At 42.2% G+C, this 13,783-nt stretch overlaps 1 protein-coding gene across 1 annotated transcript in view; it reads right to left on the bottom strand.

The window, feature by feature from the left end:
- Positions 1 to 12,680, bottom strand: part of SCFD2 (sec1 family domain containing 2) — a 400,811-nt gene extending 388,131 nt beyond the window's left edge. The window contains exons 1-2 of the mRNA XM_066385304.1: positions 11,723 to 12,680; positions 9,287 to 9,455 (exon numbers count right to left, since the gene is read on the bottom strand). Coding sequence (XP_066241401.1) covers positions 9,287 to 9,455; positions 11,723 to 12,560 — 1,007 coding nt within the window. The 5' untranslated portion in view covers positions 12,561 to 12,680. The remainder of the gene's footprint in view (positions 1 to 9,286; positions 9,456 to 11,722) is intronic.
- Between the last annotated feature and the right edge of the window lie 1,103 nt (positions 12,681 to 13,783).

A 13,783-nucleotide genomic window follows, 5' to 3' on the forward strand; every position in this document is an offset into this window, starting at 1 on the left:
CTCTCCGCCTCAAAGTCAGCACGAAATATCCAGTCACTTAATGTGCCCATCCAAGTTCAGTAATACTATTTGTGGGGAAACTTAAAATCAAAGTAATACCTCTAGTTCTGCTCAAAACAAAAATTACCTTTCTTCCCTCTGAAAATGTTATTGTTATTGTCTTTTTAATAGTGATATTGAACTGATATTTGGAAACCAAAAACAGAATAGAAAATGTCATCATTATTTAGAGGTGATTTAAGAATTTTTGACTTGGAGTTCCAGTTAATGGTTTAATATACACCATTATCAGGTTACTTCACAGTATGAAGGTTAACAAAAATGGGTTTATACATGTTTAGATTGAACCACTGCTGCATTTGTCTCTTATCTATAAGATCTACTCTGTTACTACATTGCTCTCTAGTCTAGGAAAAAAACATTCCCACTTCTAACATAAAAACTAACAAGAGCCTGACAGGTGGTAGTGCAGTAAACAGAGCATAGACCTGGGATGCTGAGGTCTCAGGTTCAAAACCCCGAGATCAGCAGCTTGAGTTTGGGATTGCCGGGTTGAGCATGGGCTCATCGAAATAATCGCATGGTTGCCGGTTTGAGGCCAAAGGTTGCTGGCTTGAGCTGAAAGGATGCTGGCTTGAAGCCCAAGGTTGCTGGCTTGAACAGAGAGGCCTCTGGCTCAGATGGAGGCCTCTGGTCCAGGCACATATGAGAAGCAATCAATGAACAACAACTAAAGTGATGAGTTGATGCTTCTCATCTCTCTCCCTTCCAGTCTGTCTGTTTGTCTGTCTGTCTGTCTCTCTTTCTCTCTTGTTTTTATATAAATCAGGGCCTCCACCATTTATAATTTAATTGGTTAACTTATACATTCATTCAACTAAGCATGTGTCAGAGAGTTGGTATGGTATAATAGAAACGTGTCTTGGAATTAAAAACAATATTTTATAAACCAAGTTCATAGATACAAATAATAGGTTGGTGGTTGCCAGGAGTGGTGTGGGGTACAGGTGATGGGAGAAAGAAGTCAAAAAGTACAAATTTTCCCATAAAATAAATGTCACAGGAATGTAATGTACAGCATGGCAACTATAGTTAATAATAGTGTGTTACATATTTGAAAGTTGCTGAACAGTAAATGTCAAAAGCTCTCATCACAAGGAAAAATATTTGTAACTATGTATGGTGAGGGATGTTACTTAGACTTGGGTGATCATTTTGCTATATATACAATATTAAATCATCATGTTGTATACCTGAAACTAATATAATTTTTATATTATACCTCAATTAAAAATAGCAAAAAAGAGTGGGGATTTTTTTGGTTTGTTTGTTTGTTTTTAAGTGAGAGGAGAAGAGATAATGAGACAGACTCCTGCATGCCTCCCAATGGGGATCTACCCAGCAACCCCTGCCTGGGTCAGTGCTCTAATCAACTGAGCTATTTTTAGTACCTGAGGCTGATGCTCTTGGACCAACTGAGCTATCCTCAACGCCTGGGGCTGATGCTGGAACCAATCAAGCCACTGGCTGCAGGAGGGGAAGAGGTGGAGAAGCGAGAGCAGGAAGGGGAGAGAAGCAGATAGATGGTCACTTCTCCTGTGTGCCCTGACCGGAAATTGAACCTGGGACATCCATATGCCTGGCCAACGCTCTATCCACTGAGCCACCCGCCAGGGCACAAAAAAAAGTTTTAAACCTGATTCAATCTCTTAGGGAAAGTTTGGCTTAGGGCAGGTTTACTTAAGTCTCTTTCAACTTCTATAAAAACAAATAAAGAATAAGATCGACCTTGTAGAGTTGCTTTACAGAATTACGTCAAATATGCATTTTAAAACACTAGCATAATATCTGACAAAATTCAGGCATTCAGTGTTACCGTCCTTCCTTTTCACTGACCTCGACAATGAGGTGCATTTGAGGAAAAGTACATACAAAATTCCTATACTGCAGAAAGTTAATGGAAAAAAATAAGATATATAAATATGTGTGTGTATACATTATGAAAACTCTTATAAAACTTTAGTGCTAAAATGAAGTCCATAAACCTTTTCATCATTTTATATAATCATTTTAATACTTGGCCTCAAATCTAATAAGATTTAATCATTTATTCATTTTTTTATTCAGTTTACTAGCATTTATTAAGAGTTCCAGACAGTAATTTCTCTCAAGGAATTTACAAGCTACTAGGGGAGACAGACATGTAACAAATTATTACAATGTAATGCTTTGGCATTTGGATAGAAATGTCAGAGGACAGAAGAGTTCACTGGGGAAGGAAGGCAATGTGGTAGAGAAAAGCTGTGTACAGGTTCCAAGGAGACAGCAACTTTCTTCCTGGGAGCACAGAAACCTACCTTAGGCTGGCTTAAGAAGGAAGTAGTGTTTTTTATTTAAATCTAACTTCTGTTTATTTTAATAGGAAATACATTCACCTGATTGGAAAGCCAATCCATGCAAACTGACATCACCCACCTCCCTCCATTTTCACTCGTTTTACTAATCTCTCAGTGTGCCCCCTGCCACCCAGCAGCCCTCTACAGAGGAGGCCACTGTCATCAGTTCCTTGTATATTTTCCTGGTATATTTAATGCAAATGTGAATATATATCTCCCCTCTTTACAAACAGGCATACTACACCTTGCTCTTTTCGCTTGAAGTATGTCATTGAGCTCATTGCTGATCAGTATATGAGCAACTTCTTCATTCATCATTCTATTTTAATAGCTGAATATTATTCCATCATATGAATGTACCACAATTTAGTGAGCTGAAAAGACAGTCAAGTTATTTCCCATCTTGCTATTACAAACACCATAGTGATTAATAAAGGTAATATATCATTCCACATGTATGCAAAATACATTTATAAAATAAAATCCTAAGGTAGGATTGCTGGGTCAGTTTTGCTATATTTTGCTAACCCAACAAGAGTGTCTAAATATTCAATAATGAGAACCTGTCCGTGCCCAAACGAACCTCGCCAATGCTCTGGCTCGGCTTCACCCTCTCTGTATCAGTCCAGCAACCTCACTACACTCACAGATCCTGCCTGGAGACATCTATCACCATGCTTCCCTTCAACAAGTACCTCTTGAGTGCCAACTACTATTCTAGGCACTGGGGACATGGCAGTGAATAAAACAATCCTTCCTCTCATGGGACTCTCTAGAGGGCAATTCTCTCCATTGCCTTCTAGGAGAGGAGAGACAAATCTACAAAATAAGTATACTAAAAGTAGTAAGTGCCAAGTAAAAAAACAATAAAATAGGGAGAAAAATAAGTGCTAAGATGGACTGGAAAGCACTAACCAAGAAGGAAATGTGGGGCAAGTATGTATCTGTGGGAAGAACGATCCAGGCAGAAGGAACAGCAAGAGCAGAAGCCCTGTGGCCGGACAGCGAGTGCCCTGTTAGGGGACAGGAAAGGAGTCTAGTGTGGCTGTAAAAGAGTGAGTCAGGGCCCTGGCCGGTTGGTTCAGTGGTAGAGCGTCGGGCTGGCGTGCGGGGGACCTGGGTTCGATTCCCGGCCAGGGCACATAGGAGAAGCCCATTTGCTTCTCCACCCCCTACCCCCTCCTTCCTCTGTCTCTCTCTTCCCCTCCCGCAGCCAAGGCTCCATTGGAGCAAAGATGGCCCGGGCGCTGGGGATGGCTCCTTGGCCTCTGCCCCAGGTGCTAGAGTGGCTCTGGTCGAGGCAGAGCGACGCCCTGGAGGGGCAGAGCATCGCCCTCTGGTGGGCAGAGCGTCGCCCCTGGTGGGCGTCCTGGGTGGATCCCGGTCGGGAGCATGCGGGAGTCTGTCTGACTGTCTCTCCCCGTTTCCAGCTTCAGAAAAAGTACAAAAAAAAAAAAAAAAGAGTGAGTCAGGTAGAGCAAGTAAGAGATGAGGTTAGAGAGGAACCTGAAAACCAGCCAATACTCGGACCCACAGGCCATTGCAAGGTCTTTGGTTTTCACTGTAAGGCATATGGAGAGCCACGGGAGGAGAAGTGGGCCCTGCACAGGCCAGAACCTGCAGTCCCAAGGCGCTGGCTTACATCAAAGACAGGGACAACAAGCACACAGTAAAAGAAGTCAGGGTAAGGGTGCTTAAACTGAAAGGTTAGGGAGAATGGAGACGGGGCAGGGAATGATACCCTCTTCAGCAGAAGGAAAACATAAGAACAGTCAACTCCTTCTTGAAGAAAATATTCTACGTAATCCTGGGACCAATGGACAAGGGCTGCAAAGCCATAATGCATTTAAGTTATCAATTCCTCATTTGCATTGGCTGTAATTTCAGTGGCTATAATTATAAACAGCCTTTTATAAGATTCTATTAGGAGTAAATTTTGATTATCAAGGCTGATATCATAGATAGAGACATGCTTTTTAAAGATTATTCCATTGCAGGAACATTATTTATTGCCAAGCACCCATCTGTTTTGCATTTTAGTTCTAACATTTTTATCCTCACACTTATTTCACTGAGAAGTTTCTGGGGAGGGTGATCTTGGAGGCAGTAGTTGTGCTTGTTATTTTGATAGAAGTACATTATATGCTAGGAAAGTTGAATTTATTTCAATATCTCTTTTGTAGAGCAATTAATCAGTATAATTCTTTAAGTCTTCCAAGTAATTGTAAAAAAAAAATGTAAGGCCCTGGCCGGTTGGCTCAGTGGTGGAGTGTCGGCCTGGCGTGCGGAAGTCCCGGGTTCGATTCCTGGCCGGGGCGCACAGGAGAGGTGTCCATCTGCTTCTCCACCCCTCCCCCTCTACTTCCTATCTGTCTCTCTCTTCCCCTCCCGCAGCCAGGGCTCCATTGGAGCAGGGATGGCCCAGGCACTGGGAATGGCTCCATGGCCTCTGCCTCAGGCGCTGGAGTGGCTCTGGTCACAACAGAGCGATGCCCCGGATGGGCAGAGCATCGCCTCCTGGTGGGCATGCCGGGTGGATCCCGGTCGGGCACATGCGGGAGTCTGTCTGACTGCTTCCCCGTTTCCAGCTTCAGGAAAAAAAAAAAAATGTAATAACTACCATTTTATCCCAGTTATTGCTATTTTCTAAGTAAACTTATTACCATTTTATTTTTTTATTTATTTGAGTAGCTGGCATACAATATTATATTAGTTTCAGGTGTACAGCATAGTGATTCAACATTTATACACCTTACGATGTGATCACCACACTAAATCTAATCACCATTGTTTATCATGCAGCATGCAGTGATCACAGTATTATTGATTATACTCCCCTTCCCCTTTTCCACCCATCCCCCAACCCCTTCCTCTCTGGCAACCATCAGTTTTCTCTCTGTTTTAGACCTTTATCTGCTTATAATTTTTTCACCATCTATCTCTATCTTCTGCAACCTGATTTCTGGTCTCACTATTTCACCAAACCTGTTCTCATTAAAGCTTTCCTCTTTATTTGGATCCTTCTAGAACCCATCCCCACCTTTGACATTCACAACCGCACTCTCACACTTGGGTGGCACTCAAAGCTCATATTCCATGACAACACTCACTCACAGTCTGAGAGGAAAGGCACCTGCTGAAAACAAAGAGCAGCAGGATGAAATATATATGAATGAACTTAGCTGTAAGGGCTCAGGGGCAGAGCTGAGTCACATATGGGGCTCAATCAGGAAGAATTTTTATTTTAAATCCAAGAGCCTTAGAAGTCATATAGGCCAACACCTTCATTTATAGATGAAATAATGAGGTACAGAAAATGTATCAGTTAGGATGCCTTTGGTTACAAGTGATAGAAAAATAGCAACTCACTTTGGCTTAAACAGTGAGCAACTATCCTCCACTACATGATAGGTGGACCAGACACAGGATCCCCGTTGCTGCTCTTCTCTGTGCCTCCTTTGGCCACTCCACCTTCCAGCTGTTAGCTTCAACTTCTGGATATGAGCAAGATGGCCACAACAACTTCAGGACTTATATCAGAGTCCTGGCAGTTGAGGGAGGAGGATAAGGGGAAGGGGAAAGTGTGTCTTTTTCTTGAACCTCTTTTTTTGAGAAGCAGAGAAAGCTGACCAAGAAGACTGAAGACTGTCTCTTATACTTCCCTATTTCTAAAGCTAACAGTGGAAAGAGGAATGGGATTCCAAGACTGGGACTAAGGTTGGGGTAAAATGAGAGCTGAGGAATCAAGGTTATTTCATAGGCCAGGTTCAAAATGCTACTTGTAGATCTGAGCAATATCTTGATTCTTACATTTGCCCTACTACAGTTCTCAGAATTCTCTTGCTTTTTCTGCTCATTAATGGTAGATTCCACTCTTCTGTCTTTTTGCCAACTTCTCTGGGGAGGTCATGTGTTCTCTTTGTAATTATGTTAGACTTTTGTGGAAGTGGCATAGGATAACAGTAAGCACTGACTTTATAATTTTTTTAAATCAATTTTTAGAGAGAGGAAGGGAAAGTTGTAATTCTACTTTTTAATTCATTTATTGGTTGATTCTTGTATGTGCCCTGACCAGGGATCAAACCCACAACCTTGACACTCTAAACAACTGAGCAACCGGGCCAGGCCAGTAGGCATAGACTTTAAAGCCAGACTGCCTCGGTTCAAATATGGGCCCTGCACCATTTCTGTGTGTCACCTTAGGTACATTATTTAATCTCCTTCCTCATTTATAAAAGAGGATGATAATAGAATCCATCTCATAAAGATGGAGAATAAATAAATTATATAAAGTGATTAGAACAATGCCTATTACACAATAAGTCCTCTATGAGTGTGTGCTATTATTATTAAGGGGCTACTCGTTCTGCCTTCCTAGCATCCCTTTCCCATTCTTTTGTCAAATGTTTTAGTTTTCCTTTGAAGAACTATCCTCACCATGCCATGCGAGCTTGGCACAATTCTCAGACAGTATGAACTGCTCCCAACCTCCACTGGGCAAAGGGTGGGCACAAGGCCCAAGTCAGGCCTATCTTCCCCTTTCCTCTGAAACCTGAATCTTAAGAATAATGACTTAGATGGAAAACAGTTAAAATTCAGTCCTTCGGGCGTCAAGGCCTTGAACAGGCTTTTCCCAAGTTTTTGCCCCCTAGATCCTGGGAACTGTTATTTTTTTTCAAAATCTGATTAAAAGTTCTTCCTTTGATTCCATCAGTATTACCCAAAATTGATTTGTGTTGTTTGTGTAAACACTACATTGAATAAACAGGTCTCACCAATTTAAATCAACAAGTAACTTGATTTTTGTCTCTCATTGTCGCTATTCAGAAGCCAACTCTTCTCTCGCCACTGCATAGAAGTTAAAACAGTGGCTCTGATGTCAGAAATTCTGGGCTCACAATATAGTTCCACTTCCTGACAGCTTTGTTACTTACTGTCTCCTTGCCTCAGTTTCTTACCTGTAAAATGGAAGAATAATACAACCTACCTCATTGGGTTACTGTAAAGCTTAAATGACTTCCTAAATGTAAAATGCCTGAAGTATGGGGGCACATAGTAAGTCCTAAAAAACGTTAATATATCTGATGGCAATGGTGGTCCGATGAGGTTATCTTTCTTCTCATAACTGACCATTCTTGTTTCCACACCTATGCTCATACTAGCCTTCTTTCCTTTCTCAAATCCTTCAGTACGTCAATTCAAGTACCACCACTTCCATAAGGCCACACTGATCTACAAAGACCACATTAACCTGGTACTTTGTAGGAATTACATAATCTGTAGCAGATATACGAGTCTTGACTTATATTGTTTTTAATTATACCTCTATGTAAATCATGACTATTTCAACAAGAAAAGTGTTCCTTGAAGTCAAAAATGATATTTTATATCCTGTTATGTTCTTCATAGTACTTAGACCTGGAGTAAGACTCACAGTAAGTCCTTAATAATTAACTTTTGAATGTCCCTCTGAACTGCTAAATGTATTTCCAATCACAATTAATTCTGGGTTTGTAAAGCTACAAGCTCTTAGGCCTATGTTTTCATACATGTACTGCCAAAGTGGACTCATGGCCCATGTTTTTGCTGTGTTTATAAGTTTGCAAAAAAGACAAGCTACAGAACTTTCTGTTTTCTAACCACACTGGTTCATACATACTGGGAATCCAATAAATATTATTAACTATCTACAAAAAAACATTGAAAATTTCAGAAGCTGAAAATTAATTCCTAATATGATAGGAAACTTTAAATGTATCCATTACTTTTAATATTTAAAACTATAGTACTTAAAGGTCTTGCTTTGTGTAAAAACTAATAACATGAAGGTAAAGGGAACAGGCACTCAGATACTTGTTCACTTTTTAATTTATATATTTTTTCCCATAGAATTGTTGATGGAGGACAAAGAGAAGGTAACTATTGTATATTTTTACTGTCATGTTTCTGGAGAAAATGTTCTTTTATTTTTTAAACTCTGCATAAAAAAGTATATACATCATCTTTGTTCTTGAATTTCTCTAAGCATGTGAAAAAAATATACACAGAAATACAAACTTTTCCCATTAATTCCCAGAACATACCATTTACATCTACACAGATGGCACTGTTTCATAGCTATATGGGCAGTTTTCTAATCATGTGGAAAAGTAAACTGAGAAAGAGAAATTGAGTAAGACAAGGGTCAAATTCATGTAAGGCTGTCTGTGAAACAGAAATGCACAAACTGGGCCCTGGCCGGTTGGCTCAGCGGTAGAGTGTGGGCCTGGTGTGCGGGGGACCCGGGTTTGATTCCCGGCCAGGGCACATAGGAGAAGTGCCCATTTGCTTCTCCACGCCCCCCTCCTTCCTCTCTGTCTCTCTCTTCCCCTCCCGCAGCCAAGGCTCCATTGGAGCAAAGATGGCCCAGGCGCTGGGGATGGCTCCTTGGCCTCTGCCCCAGGCGCTAGAGTGGCTCTGGTCGTGGCAAAGTGACGCTCGGAGGGGCAGAGCATCGCCCCCTGGTGGGCAGAGCGTCGCCCCTGGTGCGCGTGCCGGGTGGATCCCAGTCGGGCGCATGCGGGAGTCTGTCTGTTTCTCCCCGTTCCCAGCTTCAGGAAAAAAAAAAAAAAGAAATGCACAAACTGACTCATTTAACTGATCCTGGGAACAAGTTTATATTATCTCCAAATGACACCTCTATAAAATTCCATACTTGTCAGCTTATTGTTGTTTAATGGGTATGGTTATTATGGTTAAGAAAAAAAAAATGTTTTTTCTAAATGCTATCTACTATGAATTATTCAGCCTGACCAACCTGTCATTATTTTTCTTTCACAGAACACTCTAAGAAAGAAAGAAAATGGAAGAAAGAGAAGAATAAAAGGTTAAAAAAAATCTACATATCCTACTTGGATTGTGCAAGACAGCCTGGTGCAACTATATTCTGATTCTCCTCTTCATTCTGCAGCGAGGTGAGCTCTACCATGTTAACCATCACATCATTGGTGTGGCCAGGAAGCTGCGGAAGCACTGAAATGATCTTCTCTACCAGGTTGTCTCCATGATGTCCAACTGCTCCTGTTTAAGCAGATAGATAATAAGAACTCACAAAAAGGGAGAAAGGGAGTAAAGAGAAGCTGGATTCATGTTTTATAATGGCCCCACTATCAAGACTACCAAACATTTAGTTTCTGTTACAAAATCAACAATACAAACCTAGCAGTTTGCCCTCTGTAATACCAATCAAGCTCACAATTAATTAGTAGACATGTGTCTTATGTGTTAGACTTAATGCTCCATGAGGGCAGACCCTGTGTCTGCTCCAGTTACAACTATATTCCCAGCACTTAGTACAGTGCTATTCATATGGTAAGTATTAATAAGTATTGATTGAACAAGTAAATTATCAGCATATAGTTAGCCAGGTAAATGGTGCCATAGGATAACACTATCCTTAATTTTAGAGCCAAACTTTGTTTTATTGATGAAGATTGTAAGACCCAGAATCTCCCCTCAGCTAGACCCATAAATTCATAATGGCAACTGTTTATCTAGTTCATCCTATACCTACCATATCTGACAGGTAACTTGGTAGCTAGTAGATTCTCACTAGATATGTTCTAGATAAAGAAAAGTATGAATGAATGAATGAATGAATGAATGAATGTTAATAGTTTGCATTGATAGATGTATTTATAGAGTGCTTTTTGTGTACAAGGAATTGTTTTAGGTGCTTTACATATATTAATTCTTTTAATAACAAATAAAATAATGAACTAAAATGGAAACTCAAGACCAATGACACAATTTAATACTTTTCCCATGAAACTAAGTTATCTTTCCAAAAGCCTTTATTGCTTGGAAGACCTCATTCCAAAAATGGGTGGGACTTGGCAAACTCACTTGTTTTGATCCCACTGACTTCAATTAACATTTTGTTTCTTAATGTCTCTCTGTCTCTAGCTCTTTCTATCTCTATTTTTCTATAATTTTATTTGTTGTCATCATAATATTTGAACAGAAGAACTAGATAGAAAAGACCAAACTGGAATTCAAGAAATCATCCTCATGATCTTTATTATCATAGAGATCTTTATTCATTCAATCATCATCTTTATTACAACAGTTAATATTTATTGAGAGCTTATAGTGTACCAGGTATTAAGCTCCAGACTGTACATTTACCATCCACTGGATTCTTCCAACTCTAATAGGTAGGTATGATTATGCTCATTTACAGAGTAGAAGATTCAGTTTAAGTAACCTGCTCAAGACTGCACAACTTGTAAATTACAGACAAGAAGTCAAATTCGGGAGACAGGTAACTCCCAAAACTATACTCTTTATTAAAAAAAAAAAAAAAATCAGGTTCATAAAAGTGACTGAAGACACAGCCACTATGAGTGCTTCTAAGGCAACTGTTGACATTAAATAAGAGTTCTAGCCTGACCTGTGGTGGTGCAGTGGATAAAGCGCTAACCTGGAACACTGAGGTTCCGGATTCGAAACCCTGGGCTTGCCCTGTCAAGGCACATACAAGAAGCAAACAGGAGTTGATGCTTACTGCTCCTCCCCCTTTCTCTCTCTCTCACTTCTCTCACTAAAATCAATAAATGAAATCTTAAAAAACAACAACAAAGAGTTCTAGTCCAGTAGAACATTCATTGATTAGGCCTGAAAGGAATCACATCTTATTTATGTTGTCTGTGGTTTCTGGTCGACTCCCCATCATTGAGACTACCAGCTCCTCATTAAATACTTGCTGCGTGAACGCCGAGTGGCTGTAAGTGGTCCTGAGACCCAGAGGTGGGTCAAAATCTAAAAGTGAAATATGTTTTTAAACTAAGCCCAGAAGGGAGTTACATGATTAATACTCAAAGAAATCCAAAATTCAACTAACTCTCTATGATAATTTCATGTTTTGTTGTACAGTTTCCTTCCACTAAATCATGTTAACACTTCTCCAAAAAATTAGAGCCCTCTTAGGAAAAATGTTGTGAATACCAGCATCTGCACATTCTAAAAAGTTCCCAGGTAAACAGTTCTCCTTGATGTCTGCAAATTACATTTTTCCAGTCTCTTGAGATAGATGTAGTTGTTGTGTAACAAGGCAATGCACATTGAAGATGTATTTACCCATTTCAGCATTTGATAAATTGATTGTAATTGCTAATTTGCTTATCTGCACCTTCCTTTGTGAGATCAGAGACTCTGTACATTTACTTCATCTTTGTATCCTTAACCTGACATACAGTAAGAGGCCAATAATGTATATATGCTGAATAAATGAAAGTCCCAGAACCTTGGAGAGTGGTTATGAAGACCTGCACAGCAATCCCATTTACCTGTGAGATCCATAGTTCTGTCCACAAAGACCACTGAGGCCCTGCCTGCAGAAGTCTTCCTTCTGTTCTTGGCAGGAGCATAATTGGCCAGATCTGCAGCGATGATCCGACTGAAGGGACCCACAGCAAAACATTCCTCCCGTACTCCTAAATGCTCACACAGAGAACTGAGGCCTGACACCAAGCACCTGATCTGCAGTAGCAGCTCAGGGGGCAGGGCAGCGGCATCCACCTCACCCAGGCTCCCCAGCCTCCTCTTGTCGGGTCGGGCACTATTAAGAAGATACACATCTTGGGGTAACAGTGGAAAAAGGGTAGCAAAGGCTGGAGTCAAGGCAAGGTGGGGAGCAGCAGGGGCTAGCAACAACGGGATGTGCAGGACCTCGGCGGTGTAGTTCATGTTGCCCATCCATTCACACAGCTTCTCCTCCAGTTGCTCGAACACCAGCTGCTGACCCTCCAGCTCAGCCGCTGCCGCTGCTGGCACGTGATTAGCTGTGAGGTGGACAGCGTGGTTCACGGCCGTGACCACCACACAATACTGGAAGTGACTGCGGCTGATGATGTTCCGTAGAGTCTCCACGGTTCGGCCTTTCAGTAGACAGCTCAGCACGAACACCGCCTTGGGCTGCTTAGGTCCGCCACCAACTGCTGTGGGCTCGAACTCCCTCAGGTGACACTCAGGACCCCCCACCGCCTCCAGGAGCCGGGTGGATCCGCAGCCCCAGTGCAGGCTCTCGGCACAGGCAGCGTCCAGGTAGACCACAGCCCGCTTCACTTTGGCCAGCACCTGGTCCCAGCCCTGCTGGGTAAAGGATTGCACGCCTGGGACGCTCATAGTTCGAAACTCGCAGATTCGGGGACTCAAGTGCAAGAACTTCACTCAGAATCCACAGCTTCCGGGAATTGGACTCCTGAGACTTTGACAGTCAACACAGTACACGCGGTGCCGCGTCTGACTCGCCCAGCGACTGCGCACGGTGATGACGTAAACAGAACGTGATTGGCTTGCCCGGAGACCCTCCCGGAAGAATGCTGAGGACTGGGAAGAAGAAGTGGGCGGGGTTCCGTGGCTCTAGGGTTCCTCGAAAGTTCAGGGAGGTGAGGAGCTGGCTGGGAAGAGCTGGAGTATGTTCTTTTCCTCTCCCTATCTGCTGAGATTACCTTTCCTTGCCCCTTGGAATTAAAAGTTTGATACTTCCTTAGATATGAATATCTAAAAGTATAGCCACTCCCTCCATCTAACCTCCGAGCAGCCTAAGATAAACCAACTGTAATGTTTTGTAGGTTGTTGTTTTTGTATTTTTCTGAAGTTGGAAACGGGGAGGCAGGCAGACAGACTCCCGCATGCCCCCGACGGGGATCCATAGGGCATGCCCACCAGGGGGTGATGCTCTGCCCATCCGGGGGGTTGCTCTGTTGCAACAGAGCCATTCTAGCGCCTGAGGCAGAGGCCACGGAGCCATCCTTACCGCCCCAGCCAACTTTGCTCCAATGGAGCCTTGGCTGCAGGAGGGGAAGAGAGAGAGAGGAAGGAGAAGAGGAGGGGTGGAGAAGCAGATGGGCACTTCTCCTATGTGCCCTGGCCGGGAATCGAACCCGGACTCCTGCACGCCAGGCTGACACTCTACCACTGAGCCAACCGGCCAGGGTAATGTTTTGTAGTTTATAGAACCTTGTCACATATGTTACTGCACACAGGCCTCATAACCAACCTACTGATCTTTTTACTTTCCCCATCTTCCCTCCCTCATTGCATTGTCAGTAAATTTCGATCGACTTCAAAAATCTTAGAATTCAGTCCCTTCTCAGCCTTGCCGTCACTGTCTTAATCCACCGTCACTCACCTGGACAGTTGCAATGATCCCCCATCATTTCTAAGCTTTGCATCTCTTCTCCCTGAAATTCAGTTTTCTTCCTAATAAGCTAAATTGGTCCATTTCCTACTTAAAGGCCTCTCCTGACCCAATTGCCTAAAAGATACAGCCAGACCCCTTAAAATGGCACCAAAATCCTTCCTGACTTCTCAGTTTCTCTCCAGTTACTTCCAGCCTGGAACAT

The sequence above is a fragment of the Saccopteryx leptura genome, chromosome 5, assembly GCF_036850995.1.
Source record: "Saccopteryx leptura isolate mSacLep1 chromosome 5, mSacLep1_pri_phased_curated, whole genome shotgun sequence".
Lineage (NCBI taxonomy): Eukaryota > Metazoa > Chordata > Mammalia > Chiroptera > Emballonuridae > Saccopteryx > Saccopteryx leptura.